Source organism: Anas platyrhynchos, chromosome 11, assembly GCF_047663525.1.
Source record: "Anas platyrhynchos isolate ZD024472 breed Pekin duck chromosome 11, IASCAAS_PekinDuck_T2T, whole genome shotgun sequence".
NCBI classification, from domain to species: Eukaryota; Metazoa; Chordata; class Aves; order Anseriformes; family Anatidae; genus Anas; species Anas platyrhynchos.
This window is the reverse complement of record NC_092597.1, coordinates 10641707-10660945: the sequence shown is the minus strand read 5'-3', so window position 1 is coordinate 10660945 and position 19239 is coordinate 10641707. Positions and strand designations below refer to the sequence as shown.

Below are 19239 nucleotides of genomic sequence, written 5' to 3'. Positions count from 1 at the left end.
CAACTAAATTCAGTAAAGCAAGCTGAACAAATCTGCTGTTATGGTACTACATTTGACAGGTGTGCTTCTGTTAGAATAGTAGACTATGGCTTTCCTTGAATAGACAGATAAAGGTGTTTTTTAGCGATTTTCTGAGCTTGGATAGAAAGCATGCAAGTGACATTAGCCTCAGTCTGAAAGATTCAAATGGAAACATATCTGAGAGAGCAAATAATCCATAACTACCATACAGATATGCAGGGCTCACACCCGTACACAATTTATAACTCTATAGTGGTGGTGGTGAGGAAAGTAAAGCAAGCTGTATATATATAATGGAACTAAGAACAGGTCTTATCACATAAAAGCAGACTGCTCAATAGTCTACATGAAACAGTAAGTTAGGTCAAAACTGTCACTGAGGGGACTGTTTCCACAGTCAATTTCAATAGGAATTAATAGGTTTTATGTGTTATCAAAAAGTTCAATAGCTACAGCTTATAGTGGGTCTTTTCAAACAATTGCATTGCTATTGTTCCAAAACAAGTGTGTTGTACTCCTGCTGGAACTAAAGCAAAGTTCCACAGGAATCACAGTTTAAGTAGACAGAAACTCTCTTTTGTAACAGGATCCATGATGCAGTCTGCTCAGAATAAAGACTTAGATGAAATTAGAAACCGTAACTATACAACAACAATGATCCTATAAACAAATAGTTCTCACAAGCAACATACCCATTCAAATTTTACATTTCAAATTATATTAACAGGAAAAAAAGACAGTGACGGATATGAAATGGATTACAAAGAGTTCAGTTCTAAAAAGACCAAAAGGATAATGACATTAGCACTGTTTCATTGGTATTTACAAGCATGTCCACTTGAATGTACCCAATTTGCATGCAGGCCTGTGTCCCCATTGGATCAGACGACAAAACACTGAGGGCACAACTAGTGAGGCTCTTTGCTATTCCTGTCCACAAAGGCATTGTATACTGTGACGTTTGGGTTTGGACCCCCAGGCTGTGACAAAGGGACTCTAAATTTCTAGCTTGAATCACATCTCTTCATGAAATGAAAAAGACCCTACAACCTCTCTGCAACTGAAACCTCTGAAGAAGCCAACTACTTGATTACAGTTGCTAGACTTAAATTAAAAGCATTATTTTAAGCAGATCCAGGCCCGGGCCATGTATTCTGGACAAGGAATTAAAAGATTTACTTTTTTACTAGTCCATTCCCCAGCTTCTTTTGTACTCTTTTAACATAGAACAGTTAAGAGACTAGATTCAGTTTCAATACATCCCCTCAACACTGTTGCTACTTTTCCTGTTTACCCACCTTTCCCTGTGCCACCAGTTCTCTCTGTGCTGCTGAAGCTGACTTCACAAGGGCACTGGTAGCAGCGGCAATGGATTTAGCTGCTTCCAGGATCTGTTCTTCAAAATCCAGAGTCTCATCTGCTTGCTATAACCAAGAAAGAACAATGCCACACATTATTCACCAGAAAGAAGTTGCATTTGGAAGATCCACAACATATGTAAGCTGAGACAAGAAGATTTTGAAACCAACCAGTACATTAAAAAAGAGGTACAACATTGTTTTCTGCAAAGGAGTTTCATCTGGTCTACAGCTAAAAATCAACGTAAGTGATCTTAAATATTAAAACACTCTTGTGGCTGATCACACGTGAAATTGAGTATCACATGAGATATTTCAAGAGCTGCCTTAAACTTTCTAATACATTACACTCCATCAGGGATACTCAAAACTACCTTCAGAAACCTGCAAGTCCGAAAAGAAATTCTTGCCTTTACATATCAAAATCATCTCTGTAGTGTTACAATAGTGCCTTCCAGAATCACTAAATGAAATGGGAGGGTTTTCTAAATACTTAAATATGTAAGGCATTAAAAAAGGTACAGTGGTAGCCATATAGTATCCCATTCACCTGTACTAAGAAGTGTAATAGAAACTAAGCAAACACATAGATTTAGCATCTTTTAGTAAGAGCTGCCATTACATAGAGAGCAGCACTGTGCAGTAGTCCACTTCAGTCATCTGGGAGATACAAGGGTCCAAAGGTCTGTCTGGAACAATTCAATCATCCATACATGTCTTTCAACAGGCATGTGCGAATAGACAGATCAACCGTTTCTAATGAAGTTTCCTACTATTTGAAAGGCAAGTCTGTTGTGCCATAAAAAAAATAAAAACCTTCCTTGACTTGCTAATCATTTAGACATGCACTAAAAATGCTTATTCATTTAAGCATCTTGCTAGTTTCCTGAATGGTTAACAAAATAGATAGATAAATGGTTATGATTGGTTGTTGTTCTGTGTATATATATGCATATATATATATGTGTGTGTGTGTGCATATATATATATATATATATATATATATATGCACACACACATACACACGCAAAATAAACCAATACAATTTCTTTTGATTCTGATTAAATCACAAACCTACCAGAATCCAACACAGTATGACCAGTAGGACTAGTGGATACAATACCACAAGAGACCACTTTGTGAGATGAAGCTTTTGAAATACAGGTTTTGTCCAACTTATGCAACCATCACATTGTTGTGTCAAATAACTAGGAACACAAGCTATGTGACCTTATGAGTTAAGCCTTGCAGATCAAATGCTCAGGTTTTTTTAAGTGCATCCATCTAAATTTAATGCAGGTTTTGTTCTGCTGTTACTACTATCTGCTGTTACTACTATCTGAATATTAGTCAATCATTAAATAATAAATACATGTAGGTAGTGACAATTAGTTATAAATTTGCAAATCAGGCAGTGACTCAATCCTACAACATTTCATGTAACTGCCACCATATAAAACTAAAACAAAGTCCAGAAGATGAAACTGCATTGTCCACGGAGAGCAGAAAAATTTAATAATCTGAAAAATAAAAACTGATGTGCAGATGAAGTTGTTTGGCACCTAAAATTATTTCTTAACCATTAGGAAGAGCCACCTATTTGTCTTGTGTTGCTGTTGGGCTAATGTCATCAACTAAAGTGTATGTCTTTGTAATAGAAATATGATAAGAAAAGTCTTCGTAAAGTGAGTAACTCATGTTCCACCTGTATTTTTGACTATGCTTGCAATGTAACATCATGACCAATTTTATATCTAAATGGTAATTACACTGAATTTCTCAAACTTCCAAATCCTACATTTCCTGTCATCTATTGACAGTAGATATCCTCTGTGAAGAAATGATTTTTGAACTGGCCTTGCACAGCACTCAAGCTGTATAAATTCTGTTGAGTTTTCATCTTCTCTAACTTGTTTTCTAGTAATTCCCTGTAGTTTTCCTTCAGCATTCTCAGGTGTTATATCTAAGGGCTGGATGCTTATGTCTGAAATGAAGTAGACCCAATGCCTAATCATCACTGTGGGTATATTTACCTGCCTGTACCCACCTAAGAGTATTCCTTAGCAATAAGTACATGCTGAAGTCCAAGACTGAGCACAGAAGAAAGCCCTACAAGAGCAGTTATTGTTGTCCTCATTCCCGTTATTGAAGACTGTGTCATGGTAGGTTCACACTCATCAACAGTGTTCTCAAAACCTGTGTCTGTTCACAGCCTTCATGAACAAAGTTCGCAACAATGGTGTGATATTTGACAGAATATTTCACATTGTAAGATTTCAGTTACTTCAGAGGGCTATTTATATATTATTTTTTTAAAATCACAAATCTGAGAGAAGTGATTAGCTTCTCCTTCCTCAAATTGCCACCATGAAGACCAGAACCACTCTCTCCATATCCTTAAACTAATAAGCTACTAATTACTGTCTATGTATGGGAAAGGTCAGTTGGAAAACAAGGTCACCAGAACAGAAAAGCCAAAATTATTAGGCTAGCTACACATTCTGTAATATAAAATATCCTGAAGAAGTTGATTGTGCCATTGATAAAAAAAAAATCCTTGTTTTTGTACTGTCTTTTAGCCAGTTTTTTTAGAGAATCTCCATTATGAGGGGTAGCATAAAGTCATGATTAACAGAAGAACAAATAAACCCCCAGTGAGATTGCTAAACATTAGGAAGAATTACAAAAGACAAACCATTTTCTTTTGAAGCAGCTCTCATCTTCTATTTCATAAAGAGAAAACCAATATGGGTAATATTAGTGCACTGAGCATGGAAAACACAACCATTTCAGTGAAAGTCAATTCTTGGCATAGCTGCTGCTTGCTATCATAAAAGACCTACATAACTTACAAGTCCCTCCATGAGCACATCTACTGATAGAGGAACACTTCGTGTATATATTTCAAGTTGGATTAGATTAGGAGTCTGCAGGAAGTCTTCTAAGCCTGCTTGAGAGCGAATGTACTCCTTCATATTGCATTCTACTATGTTAAAACCCCCGGAGACAGGGCAGGACACTGTAGGAATATGTTTGATATATAGTTGGATTAAATAACAACCTAATATATCAAACATATCACACAGAGTCCTGCAGAAAAAGACATCCAGATTTGATTCATCTTGGGGAAAAAAAGGACAAACTGCTGAAAGCTAACAGCAGGGAACTCTTATTGACTGCTAAAGACACTTATGTTTGAAGGCACGTGCCTGCAAAGAAGCACGAAGAACATACCAACAGAATAGTGCGGGTACAGCAATGCTCTCTGTTGCTGTACTTCATCTACAGCACCATTTTCCTTAAAGTGTTCTTTCCAGTATTACTGAAACATGTAGTTTTTATTAGCTAAACTGATTTTCTTGTTCAAAAATGAATTTGGGAGGTTGTTATTTAACAGCCAGTGGCATATTTACAGAACAAGGGTCAACAGGTGGCTGCGCTGCAAGACACAACTGCCCAGAGAAGGGAAACAAAAAAATTCCAAGCTCCAAAAAAAAAAAAAAAAAGCAACTATTTAAAGGAAATACGACAGCCAAAACTTGCTTAATAAAAAATAAAGATCTCATTGCTTCACAGATGATTCCCCGCCTTCAACACCGCAATGAAAATACTTATCAGGTTTACAGTTTTCGTGTTACGGGGAGGAATAGCAAAGCCTATTTAGGAAAGTCCTCAAAGCGCTTGCAAGATACAAGCTCAGAAGACAGATATTAACAGGATATCGCTGGGGCAATGAAGTAGCAGCAGTCTAAACATCTTAGGATGTTTAGATATTCACCTGCAGCCAAACTACCAGGCTGCAAAGCCAACAGAACATGCACACACCATACAATAAAATCTGGGCAGCAGTTAGCAGGGCCGTGTCTTACTAGAGACTGTTCTTCTAAAGAAAGAATTATTCTCCAGTAGTGAAAAGTGAAAAAGCCTCATACTATTGCTCTTAGACTATGACATTATGAGGATATGATGACTGCAAAAATATGAAGAGAAAACAAGCAAAATGAATTAAGAAGTAGAAAAGGACCAAAAATAATCAGATGGAACAAATGAGAAACAACCCTACCTTCAACGATTGATTTTTTCTTTAGAGGTAACAGACAAACTGGAAAACAAAGATGAAAATTTCAAGTCTAAAAAAGGCTCACCCAGAAACAGTGAATCAGCCACCAATTAATAAGGAAGAAGATAGTGGTTTCTTACAGGCAAATTATGCTAAAATTAACAGAGAATTTATCTGCAGGCTCACTTAATGATGATTACTATTAACTGAAGCAAGATACTGGTGTAGCTGGACCAGCAGTCTGTTCCATTGTAACAAATCACTACTATTGGTGCATTTTGTAGACTAAGCATAAGAAAAATCAACTGTATCAACCCTGTTACCTAGCTGAGGCATTCACTCTGCAACACCATGTATGTTGTCAAAGACTTGAGCATCAGAAAGTCAGAGCCTGTTAAATGCAGGGAATCCTACTCTGGGAAGACACTAGTGAACACCAGTCTTGTCCAAGCTCTTCAAGAGAAAAAACAGTATCTGAATCACTCTGTGATCTTCCCTGTATCTTTGATGTGCATTACTATCTGTACTGTGAAAGGGATTAAACATCTAAAGAAAAAGTTGTAAGGGCTGTTTAATTCCCAAATTAAACAGAGTTGATTATGAATTTTACTTCCAGAAAATGACAAATAAGCAGACCAATAAATCACACACAGACTGGATACTCAAATTAACATGTTAAATGAGGAGCAGGTGTGGGATCTGTATTCACTAGAAAATTACAATGACCCTGGAGTGGCTTCGATGTTGGAAGGAAACTGCTCTGCAGTTACTAGGCAACACACATACGTTATTGTGCAATGATTGTATAGAAAAGGTGATGGAGGACTCTTCCTCTCCTCCAACCCAGCCTGTGTCCTCTGCTCTGTAGAATCTCATTATAAGGGAACATTTTTTCTTTATAAACAAAACGGATGCACTTGTTAAAAAAAAAAAAACAAAAACACAGTACAAAGAGCATTTCTTTTCCATGAGCTAATTTATTCCTGTCACCAAAGGGGGAAAAAAGTCCTGAAACTGTGAAGTTACCAAGAACTATTTTGTCTGATACTCCTGAATGGCAGAATATCACTCTGCACTGAAAACAAGAATCCAACACTGAATGTTCTTGAGGCCCTGCTTTTTGGAAAGACTTTTCATGAGCTTTACTGTTAGCTTTAGTTAGAAAACAATTCTGTACCTACAAAGCAGCTTAAGCAAGGAAAGAGATACATAGTCCTTCCTGAATTCAATTACAAAGCTAAAGCGCAAGTTCGTTTTGAAGAGATAGAATTGTAGGCAGCATGGTAATTTCTTCTAAAACCTGTTATTCCACACTAGGCAAAAGGTAGCAATTCTGGGTGAACCAGTCATGCATACAGCCAGAAGTAACAGCAGTGTTATGCATTCCCTCCATATCACTCATGAAAATAGTTGGTTTTATTTTATATAACATATTCAGACACATTTGAAATGACCTGGCAACATACAGCACTACCTGCTTTCACAGTGAACTGTAATTTGTTTTCCTTCAGGAAAATCGAAGAAGAAGGGTTATACCACATATCTGATCTGGTACCAAAGTAGTTACTCTTTTATCATAGAATAAAATATCATGGATTTTATCTCATAAAATCCTGAAGGTCTTTCGCATTCTGCTCAATCTTTTCTGTTTTGCTGCTGCTTCCTCCCACTATACTACACACATTGAGATGAGAACAAAGGGTCTTCAAAGAAGAGCAAGTAAGAATGACTTTTCACATCAATAAAGTATGTTTGGAAACAGAAAGGTACATAACCAACAGTAATGATACCTTGACACAAGCATTTCTAACATTAGGCTTTTCTTCCTTTGCTTGCTCATGACTTGTGCTTGACTTGCTCCCTGAAAAGCATCTTTTTAACCTCTACCTTCAGGGGTGAGTCCCACCCAGTGCAGCATCTAGTGGCACTGAGACTGATGCAAATGTTTGATTGTTTATACCATTAACATGGATGGTAACAAACACTAAGCCAACATATGGGCTATTTGCATCATCTGCTTTATTCAAAGAAACAATTGGGATAGACACTCACCTTTGGCTTGGCTCTTGGTTTCAGCTGCTCTAACTTCTTTGCTGCAGCCTCAATTGATGCTGCAGCCCCTAGTAGCTCTGTCTCTGCAATGACCGTTGGATCTTCTGGATCCACCCACTCTGTCCCTGAAATTAACAGAGACGAAGACAATAACTTCAGTGCCACTGCAAGCTGCCATTCAAACAGGGTGATTTACAATCACACTTGAAGTGTCAAATACAAAATACAGCATGTGCGTTGAAAAAAAAAAAAAAAAAAAAAAAAAAAGATAATTTTAGTAACATAATACTGCCAGTGAGAGCAAAATAATAATAATAATAAAAGTATTCAGCAGGCAAATCTGTTATGAAAGTAACTTAATTAAGAATTGCACAATTAAAGCAGCTTCAAAGAGGAACACTGTCCACACTGGGAACAAAACTAGCTCTCACTCAACTTTGTTATCTGGGCTCTTACTAAAACCTTGATCAAATTGTAAGGTACAGTGAGAAATCTAACATTGCTAAAGATGACAAGTTAGAGACAACAGATAATCCTCCACAGCATGCTTTTCAGAGTCTCTGGCACTGGTTAGAGATGAAGCTAGCACTGAATGAAGAAAGCATAGTTTTCAGCAATGTGTTTCTAATGCATTTTTAGAAAAGGCCAATAGCAGTTTCTGTAACATATCCAAAGGTCAGTTTTTTTGTTGAGTTTTTGGCATTTTGGCTCAAAGAAATGTTGTAGGTCCACGAAGTGAATACTTGGCTAGAGATCATCTCCGATTTGTTAAGTTCATAGTGCATCCTTATTTTCATTTTCATAACATTATTCTCTGGGTGACAAGATTTAGAAACCATCCATGTTTAGAACTGAGGGAAGCAATGAAACAGAAAAGAAAAATCAGCTTCTGGGAAGAGAAGGAAAGGAAAAAGGAAACTTCTGAGCTCATAAAAGGCAAAGGGAGAAAGTAGCATCACAGATGGAAACAGAAAAGGATGGGAAGCAATGTACACTGACAAAGAAAGACTAAGTTAAAATTAAAAAATAAAGAAAACAATCTCTTTGGGCCTTGTTAAATTTAGTGAGACTTGATTAGGAAGTTTATGTAAACTTAATAAAATATCAACATTAATCCTTATTAAGGACAAAGGGGTAGAAGGATACTGGCATTTTGTATCAAGAGTAGTATAACCCATTTCTGATTCATCAAACACCAAACAAAAGAACCTTGAATGCTTATGGATTCACACCAGCTACAGAATGATGCACTTTCTGCTATGGATGACCAAATCATAGGAGAATACAAAATGACTTGCGCCAGGGGGAGTTTTAGGTTAGATGTTAGGAAGAACTTCTTTACTGAAAGGGTTGTTAGGCACTGGAACAGGCTGCCCAGGGAGGTGGTGGAGTCACCATCCTTGGAAGTCTTCAAAAGACGTTTAGATGTAGAGCTTAGGGATATGGTTTAGTGGGGACTGTTAGTGTTAGGTTAGAGGTTGGACTCGATGATCTTGAGGTCTCTTCCAACCTAGAAATTCTGTGATTCTGTGACTTGCTCGTATTTATGATGTGCTGGAAAAAAGCAGTTCATTGGTATTGTAATCCTAGTGAGGTACATCTCATACAAACTTTTATATAAAAGACCAAAATATTACTAGGAACAATTTCTCAGCCTAGTTGGTGTACAAGACAAAGGAATTCTTTATTAAACACTAACCTTGTCCAGATAAACAAGGAAAAAATAATGGCATTTTTGTTAGAGGCAGCATACAGAAACACAATCAAATCCAAACCTCTAAAATGTAGGATTTCCTCTTCAAAAAACAAAAAAGGCATTTTACAAAGGTGAAAACATTCGCAATCTAAATCAGTTAGGAGACAGAATTTTACCATGTATCAATAAAAGATAACTGTAAATGGTTAAAAAAATTACTTCGCACAAAGAAACTTCTAAAGTGAAGAAAAAAATGCTGGCAGGCAGTAAGTAAAAAAGGAATTCAAAAAGGAAAAAGTGAAAATTAATTGTAACGTATATGAATTAAAATCCTGAAATTGCTGAAAGTAAATGTCTCTGAAGACGAAGATAGCAACAAGATTTTTTAAAAAGCATTTAGGGAATACGAAATCTCTGATATTGGCTTGGCTTCTTAGTAAATGAAATGAGAAATTTCAAAACATCCTAAAGACTGCAGAAAAGGCTAGAGTATTCAATTTATTTTCCTGGAGAGGAACATTTGTTCTTTGCTACACATGTACAAAAAAGCAAAGAGTTACTGCCATCTAAGTGTAAGCTTACTTACATGGAAGTGTCATGACTAAGATCATGACAATGGCATTACTAACTTGTACACAAGTGAGTGCTGGGAGAGAAATTAAAGGTATTAAATTAGATGGTATCAAGATGCCTAGAATGTAGTAAAATGGTCTTTGTTAGTTTTTGTTTAAAGTACAAAAGTCATGGATCACTGTCTCTAAAAACCACACCAGTAACCAGGCTACCCAACTCACCTTTCATTGCTTCTGCTGATTGGATGAGCTCTGTAACAGCACCAGCAACCCGCTTGGAGAAAGCTGACAACTGATGCTTCAGCTCTGGAGTCGGTTTTTGAAGGATCTAGAAAAAAGTAAAATTGTCGATGAATCACTAGGAGCAAGGCTTATACTGTGATGGCTGGTGCATACTAGGAAGGAGGCAGGGCTGGCCATTTCTACAGGAACTGCCAATGTTGTCTGGAAGTTCTCAATACTAAAACTAGGGCAAAATCCTTCAAATCTGAGGCACGTGGGAGTATGTGGGAGGAATGCACAGCTTGGGCACTCCATTCTCAGATATTACAGTCATTACATTAAGGCATCAAGCTTAGTCTTTCTAAACTGTGGGAGAAGAGACCACTTGCTGGTGTTATCAACTTGGCTGAACACTTTAAGTTCCTTTCTTAGAAACAGAGTTGTGCAAACTTGTGCTAGCTGCCTTTCCTGGAAAGAGTCAACAATTGTGCCTGTCCTGGAAAAAGTCAGCAATGGTAAACAATAGAAATGCCAACCCTGACAAGACCCTTAAACTGATGGGAAAGAAAGAAACCTCTGAAATGAATTTGCATCAAGTACTACACTGTCCTTTTAATGGAAAACAATCCATAGACAGTGAATTTGACTTCTAACGATGTCTGGCTTCCTCTAAACAGAAAAAAACATTTGCATTTTTAATTACCACATTGTAAGGAAAAAGAAGATTAAGTTCTGGAAATTAATTTATACGTAACAACTGCTTCTGAGAATGACAGATACATGGAGAGATTTAGGAGCAAAACAGGATACTGAGTCTCCGAAGTCACATTCAGTTCTGTGTTTTCTTAACATTTGCAACCCCTCCCCCCCCCCCCCCCCCCCCCAGCAGCTTGGAAAACTAGACACACAGTGAAAATACATTTGTACATTTTATGTTTTTGTAAGCCAGTTTGTCATTTTGCAGTGAAATGCCTAGCCCCTTACTCCGAAAGAATAAACTAAACCTAATTGTTTCCTTAATTTTGCCTGATGAAAATTCTGACACATGAGGAATTTGATCTCTTTGGAACCGCTGTGTCAACATATGGGCACGCTGGTCTGCTTCCTCAGGATGATCCTTAGTCAACTAGTTTCCACAGTAAACAGAAGCACGTGAATCCTCAATAGCTAAACAATCTGCAGTATTATCAAAATGAATGCCTCCTGTAACAACAAGGTTATAACTAGGATTTATTCATTGCATAATTCTTTAGAACAGCAGAAATTGAGCATCTCAGAAGTAATCTTTTCAAACACGCAAATATGTCAAAAAATGCTTAAGTGCAGTCAGGCTCCATAGCAAGGAAAGGAATAACATTTTCTGCTCCAGCAACTGTGAAACTAGTGCCACCTATATGATTGCTGGGACAGTGTTGGAATTTTTAGGTCAGCACCCTTACTACCTCCATATCTGCTCTAGAATGCAATCCAATTTAGCTACTTCCAGTCTTCCTTATGTCCTGCAGTTTGAGATGAAGTACTCAGTTTGCTCTAACTTTTTTTTCCTGAATAACAAAACTGCTCATAAAGCATGTCACTAACAGCCACTATTATAAAAAGTTCAGAGATGTAATTTCCATCAGAAGGGACCCAGCACATGCATGGAGACCACTGCTTACCAGAAGAACGTGTTCCAGGAGTTCCAGATATCCCAGCGTACATTCTGTTCCAAAGCGCAGGGCTCTCTCTCGAACTTCTTCACTCACCTCTTGGTGATACGATGCTTGCTGCGGAAGTAAAACAACATTAGTACCCCCCACTGCTCCCAGTTGAGGAGGTCAATGCAAGGAGGACAGAGGAAGGAGAGGGGAAGAGATTTCTTGTAAAAGACAAAAAACGTTAGAGCTTGAGAGCCAGCTATTTCTATTGTAAAATACGTGAGCAAACTGAGCTTCAAAAGTAGCAGGGTTCCAGTTTTCAGAAAAGCATTAATACATTTCCTTTTACTAGCACATCTTCCTTTCTGGCTGTCCTTCATCAGTCTTTCTCAGCGTCCTTCCTTAGGTATTGTCAGCAGTAGTACTACTTTCTAACAGTTAAAGCCAAATACAGAAACCCCTGAAGAACGCTCTGAAAATAGAGGTATATTTATGATTTCTTTTAATGAAAATGTATCACTTTGAAAACATCTTGGGGCTGGAATTGGCTCTTGGGTTGCACACAATGTTCCACAGTGCAAGGTTTATGCCACTGTGGCTCTTCCTGTTTACTAGTATCAACAAAAATAAAAATTGTAAGAGTAGTTTTGCAACCCAAAAATGGGTATATACATGTTTCAGGTCACAGAAGTGCTAAAACCCTATTTTATAGTAAGCCTGAGCAGTCAGTCTTGAAGGAATCAATAAAGAAATGGTCATCTGGTTTAGAAGCCAAAGTCTGGACACAGAAAGCACTGTACCAGAGTTCAAGCACCATCCTAGTGCTCTTCCTTTTCTCACTTTCCCTTCTCCCTTTCATAAAACAAAGACAAGGGTTTGTTCCTCGTAGAAAGCTTTGCAAATGGCAGATGAAAAGTGCGCTAGAAGCACCACAATGTTATTCTACTGAGAGGAGAAAAAAAGCAAACCAACCAACACCAAAAAACACTTAGCTGCTTTTTGTTACCTTAAGACATTCTAAGTAAAAACTTACTCATGGCTTCAGCTTGAAATAGGGATTTCATATAGCAATACACAGCATGAGAACCATCTCTTTAAATACAGACAAGCAGCAGCAGCTTTTGACTTCTTAAGGATTTCCACTGAGTATAATGTCTAACAGAAGCCTGAATAATTCAATCATTTAATCAAAATAAAAAATGAAAACTGCAGCCTATTCGAGTCTTGTACTTTCTAAAATAGATGTCTGTTTCATTGGGACCTTCTAAATTGAACCTAAGTGCTGGTTGCAGACATGTAAAAGTTAAAAAAAAAAGAAAAAAAAAACAAAAAAACAACAGCATTTTCTCTCACTGAACAGCCCCATTCACCGCTGCAGCCTCCTGCCTTCGATTAGGACTGGAGATTATCGCTACACGTGTATTTGACGTGCTCCCCGCAACCCTCCACACCCAGAGCAAGTGCTGTTGTCAGCTGGGCCTGGAGCTGGTCTACGGGCTCCCTCTGCTGGTACACTCAGGATCAGCAGAGCACAGAAACCATCTAACCCTTCATTTTACAATAAATAAATAATCTGAAGGGAAATTAGAAATTAGAAACAAGATAGGTTTTTCCCCACCTTCAGCGTACTTCACATAAGTTCTAGAGGTCCTGAAAATGCAGTACTGCTTATTTTCCTTTTTCAAATCGAGCAGAAGGCTTCCCCAGTGTTCCATATGAATATTGCGTAATACTCTAAAATGCCTCTTGTGTACTTAAGTATTATTTTTATACATGCAATTAGAACAAATATCTGTGGGAGAGAAATATAAATTTCCTCTGTGCTTTGCACACATGACCAAGACTGATATCTAAATACTTACGAAGTATTTCTGAGGTTTGCTAAATCTTAAACTATTTATTTCACAGCAGACTAAAGAAGTGATAAACTTCTTTAACTTCTGGTAAACTTCTTTAAAAAGACATTTTTGTAATCTAGAAATATACTAAAATAAATCTCACTACATCAGTTAGGACTTGTAACAGAAATTTTTACCTTCCCTGATGTGCAAACAAAGCCTGACAAAGTTTCTCAAACAAACATGTTTCCAAAGAACCAGAATAGACATTTCCTCACACCAAGGCTTCTCTTTGATATCAATCCTCATTTTCATTCTGTGCTTTAAAAAGCATTTAGGCAGCACTACCTGACTTTCACTCTACAAATCCTAACCTGTCAGCACATGTGGGCATTAAATATATCAAAACAGTCTTAGAACCAAAAAAATAATAATAATAATCACTGCTGTTTGAAGGAACCTTCAGAATTCATGTAGTCCAACCTCCTGCTTAAAGCAGGTTCAACATTACTTTCAGACCAGATAGCTTAGGTCTTCGTGCAGTTGGGTCTTGAAAATCTCCAAAGATGGAAATTTCATATTCTTCTTTGGTCTCTGCCCCAAGGTTTAATCATCCCCAGAGTGAAACACACATGGAATTTCCAATGTTTCCATCTTGGACTGTTGTGTTCTGTTCTTGTGCCATGTACCTCAAGCAAACAGCCTGACTCCGTCTCTTCTCAGTACTTTCCCACCAGGTTTCAGAGGGCTGTCATTGGGTCCTGCCAAAGCCATCTCTTCTCCAGGCTGAACAAGCCCCAGCTCTTCAGCTTCTCCTCACAGGACCTGTGCTCCAGCCCCAGCTGTCTGTGTGGCTTCTGATGAACTTGCTCCAGTGTAATCAATGCCCTTCTTGTCCTGGGGAGCCCACAACCATACTTATAGATGCAGTCTAATGAGTGCTGAGGGAAGTGAATAACCCTCTCCTTCAATCTCCTGGCTAAGTAACAATCTAAGTGATTGATTACTTCCATTATTTACTATGCTTTTGACATACCTTTCGTGTTTTTTTTTCTTGTTGTTGTTTTTTATTTTTTTCTCCCCCAAAAGCAACCATAAGAATATTGATATTGTACACTGGTTATTTACTGCAGTCATCATTTTATACCAGACAAAAAAATATTAACAAGCATAAACATATATAAATATAGCTACTAAGAAGTCAAATCCCTTATACTATTTGGTTAAGGCAACTGACAATGAAATAGATCTTGAAATTAAATTAAATTACTGACGCTGGTGAAGTCTGTGCAATGTTTTACGGTTCTATAACTCACATACATGCACGTTTGTTGTAGCCCAAAGAACCTCAAATACTTTTCAGTGGTTATTTTACAGATGAGCTATATCATTCCGAAAAAGGAAACAGTATTTTTCAAGAATCAGAAAGAATAGGTTGAACATCACTGCATAGTTCCCACTCTAAAAACTCAAGGAATATCACTTATCATGGAAATGCCATGTACAGTTTGTAAAAATTAATGGCGTAAGGTATCTAAATCTCTGAGCAAAAATTTTAGAAATGGGATTTTCTAAATCAAGTCTGATATAAGCTGTTTATTTAAAAGCTTTGTTAAATGACGTGACAATTTTGTCCCACATTTTAGGTTTTTCATCAAATAAGCACTCCTGTGGACTCATTCCTGTTTCCCAATAATCTCTCTCGATTTTATGAAAGCTAGACAAGATAAAACTAGATTATTAGCCCTTACCTTAACTGTTCTAAACTATACTACAGCTAGTTGGTTATTAGTTTGAATTTTTCTTACTAAGTTAGGGAGCCTAATTCAAAGAATTCAAAATTGGCTGAGAAGGCCCCCATGTCAGTGTATTATTGCAGCTAAGGAAAATGATTTCCAGACATTTTCCTTCTGCATATTGCTTGCTTTGTGAAGCTAATTCCATGAGAAGTCGTGAGCACTTCTCTGGCATTCCTTAGTACATTATTCAATTTGCAGAAAATTTCATCTGGTAGGCCACCAGCTACAAACTACAAAATCATTAATTTAACTGGGAGCAAAAATGAACATGAGAAGATAAATACTTTCAAAGCAAATGTTCAAAACTACATACCAAGCTTTGCACTGTGCATATAATATTTTTAGAAACAGATGACTCTTCCTGAGAATTTGTTGCTTGTTTGGAGAGAGAACCAAACAAAAATGTGTCTACACTAGCCAATTCCAAATGACAAAGGATGATTAGTGAACTTAATTATCTGAATTAATGCCTTTTGTCATAACATTGTGCAATTACAAATTGTTCTACCCTCTCCTAGAAGTTTCAATTAACTGGATTCTGCCTAAGACATGATATGGAATAGTTCTTGTGTAATTATCATGGTTGCTTAGTTTTCCTGTGCAAATTATACCTGTTTCATTTTTTTATGCTTCTGAGATTAGCAAGTAGAGAGAGTAGAATCAAAATGTGAAGTATGCAAAGTATTTAAGAACTGTCAGACACTAAAAACCCTCTCAGAAAATGAAGTCAAAATAAAAAGTTTAATTCAACAGTTTGTATGAATCCAGCTTTATGCTATATTAGACCTTCCACTTTGTTTTTTAACATTAATCAAAAATTATCCCTCCAGTTTGGCTAGTATTAAGCTAAAAGTAATCTGGGACAGACTTTGGCAGGAATGCTACGAAATAATGCAATTCACAAGTCACAGAGAACACCATTTTCCTGTCATCTTCCACGCATGTAAAGACATAATAAAAACAATTTATATACAAAGACCAACAAGAATGAGTTAGTTCATATGGTCTTTATAATCCCATCATTTTTATTTATGCCTAGATCCTTTTTATCATCAGAAAAGAGACAAATGATTCTTGAGTCACTTATACAACATACACATGTCTGCCCCAAGTTTTGTACATCTGCTTTTAAAAGTTGTCTAGCTCAAGTTAATTTAGAAAAGAGGGTATCAATATTTTTAGTGCAAATATCAAACATTTTTGTAAAGCAAAAAACCTGATCAAACAAACACCTTTGGCTAGGGAAAAAAGGACTACTAAAATAGACCTAAATTACTACCTTAAACATGAAAATTAGGTCAATTAAAACTTCATTTTCACAAAAATAAAATAGTGAGCATTACTGTTGGTTTGGGTTTTTGTTTATTTAGCACTGAAAATTCTGATAGGGATGTTACTACATTACCTTAGAATTATTATAACCATTAACTTCCTCATCTGAAAAGTAAAACATTAATAAAAAGAAAACTGAACAGAATCTATAACATTCAAGGGATTTAGAGAGAGAGGAAAAAATCAGTCTTAGGCAAGGAAGTGAATCTTTACCTTACAAGCTGTTAGCATGTCAGCTACTGCTTTGCGGCTCAGATTTGCTGTAGCAATCACATCCTCCTGTCTGCATGAGTTCCCAGCTGCAACAGCTTTGGCTGTTGCCATGGTGATTCCTTTCGTCATCCGGATTGATTCTTCAGGTGATGATGTCTTTTCTGGAACCTCATTTGATTGAAACACCTGTAAGTGGAAACAGAAGGAAAGCCTGACGCCCTTCAAGTCAAACCAGAACAATTTATACCACGAAAAAGAGACAACAACTGGAAGCAGCCTTCAAACAGCTGGAAATTAGAAACATATTCAGAGTACTTCAATATCATTCTCATTGGTCATCAGTCTGGTTCTGATAAGCCCGCTCACCTAAGACAGAGAGAAACAATAAGCTGGAGAAAGGATACAAGATAAGCTTAACCCACTTGTCTCAAAGGACAACTCTGACATCTAAGTACCTAGATCACAGTTTTACAGATAGTTGTTGAGAGTGTTACAATATCAAAAGAATTAATATTCTTTCAGTTACATGTATTTTTTCATCCTGACTGCTGCCTACGCTGCTCTACTCAAATGAGGAGATCCTTCCTTCGCAAAGGCTGTGGGCTACCAAGTCCTTGCTGCCAAAACCAGCACCATGCAGGTGCTGAGAACATCACCAAAATATTCAAATGATTCTAAAAAAAAAAAAAAAAAAAGTAGACCATTTTCTCTTTCTCTACACTTGGTGTCCCTTAAAAGTCTGAAGATATAATTTTCCATGGAGAATTGTCTGAAAACAGTTCAAACTGTCTGACGGTACATACCACTTATGGATAGAGGAATACATTAACTGTTGTAAGAGATAGGTAAGAGCTGGGTTATTTTAGATTTAGCTCATATTTCCTGTTCTCAAGCTTTAATCTATTTGCTTGCCAATCTTTTACTCTGCAGTAGCAATTCCAAGTGTACAATTAATCAGTTTTCTCTGATACACACAGTGCAAGCAATGCTTTGGGAGTATTTCAATCTTACGCATGCTGATGGTTACAGAATCCAAATGTCTTGACAAACATTAGCCTGGTTTATCCCATGCTCCTAGTTCATCAGTTTTTTTTTTTTTTTGTTTTGTTTTTTTTAAACTTGCTCTCTCCAGAAATGGAACTGATGTTAAAAATCAAGTATGCGAACAACATTCCTTTGGAGTTCCAGGTCAAGTTTGAAACATTTTCCTGAGCACATACGTGCCATTCTTGATTCCTCTCTGTGCCCTCTCAGCACTCTGCTTTTCTTCCCACATCCTCCTAAAACTCCAATTTTCTCCCCATGAAAAAAAAATGACATCACCACCACAGGCCTCTTCCTTACCAAGTCCCATCACTAAACTACGTCCCTTAGTGCCATGTCCACGTTTCTTGAACATCTCCAACTTTCCAGCCACTCTTCCCAAGTTTATACCACTGCATGGGGTTGTTATGAGCCAAGTGTGGTGCTTGGTGTATGTGACGTGACTGGACTTGTCCCATTGATCCCTCTGCAAAGCCTTCCTAACTTCAACCAGACTGACTGTTTCGCCTAACTTGGTGTTGTCTGCAGACTTACTGAGGGTGCACTCAAGTCCCTTATCTGGATTATTGATAAATAATGTTAAACAAAACTGGCCCCAGTACTGAACCTCGGGGAACACCCCTGGAGACCAGCCACCAACTGGATTTAACTCTATTCACTAGGACTCTTTGAGCCGAGCCATCCACCCAGCAACCTAGAGACCTGCCCATGCAATGAGCAGCCAGCCAGTTTCTCCAGAATACTGTGGGAAACAGCAAACAATTCATTAAAATACTATGAAGTATTTTTTGAAGAAAACGCCTATATTTTTCAAAAATGGATTTTAACCAAAAAGGGAACAAAACAGGCTTCTTCACAAACACACAAGTATTGATTAATGTCACTGACCAGTCTACTAGTAAAAGAGTAACTGAAAGGTGCAGTTGTAGGTAATACTATTATATCTTAAAGAGGAAGAAAAACAACTGTCATAGTCTAACACCTAATTTGGGAGAAAATTCTATTCTATTGTTAATTCCTACTTAGACAAAATATTGGATACCAGGCTATTTAGCGTTTCTAATATCATATCATAATAAGGAAAAAAGATACTAGATTAAACTATTATTGTAATACAGCTTTGATAGTAAAGAGACATTTTGAAAGCTAGGGTCAATAAAAAAGCAAAGAGCATTTGACTCAAAATAATATCTGCAGTGAACGCTTTGTGTCTAAAGAACAAAGAACCAGTTGCTTTCAGATTTTTACATGACAGTAGCATCTCAAATCCTGCCGTGGGGACCGGTAACATCTGAAAGTACATAGGCTAAAGTGGTATGCAATTGTACTTTCAAAGATGATTTATAACAGATGGAGGGAACCAAATTGCATCTAACTCATTGCAGGGCAGGTAAA

At 37.2% G+C, this 19239-nt stretch overlaps 1 protein-coding gene across 6 annotated transcripts in view; it reads right to left on the bottom strand.

The window, feature by feature from the left end:
• The window catches only part of TLN2 (talin 2), a 223329-nt gene that overhangs the window by 60479 nt on the left and 143611 nt on the right, over positions 1–19239 (bottom strand). For all 6 annotated transcript variants that reach the window (XM_038184743.2, XM_038184744.2, XM_027466633.3 and 3 more), the window contains 5 exons: positions 16801–16986; positions 11640–11747; positions 9982–10087; positions 7492–7616; positions 1320–1445 (listed from right to left, as the gene is read on the bottom strand). In XM_038184743.2, coding sequence (XP_038040671.1) covers positions 1320–1445; positions 7492–7616; positions 9982–10087; positions 11640–11747; positions 16801–16986 — 651 coding nt within the window. The remainder of the gene's footprint in view (positions 1–1319; positions 1446–7491; positions 7617–9981; positions 10088–11639; positions 11748–16800; positions 16987–19239) is intronic.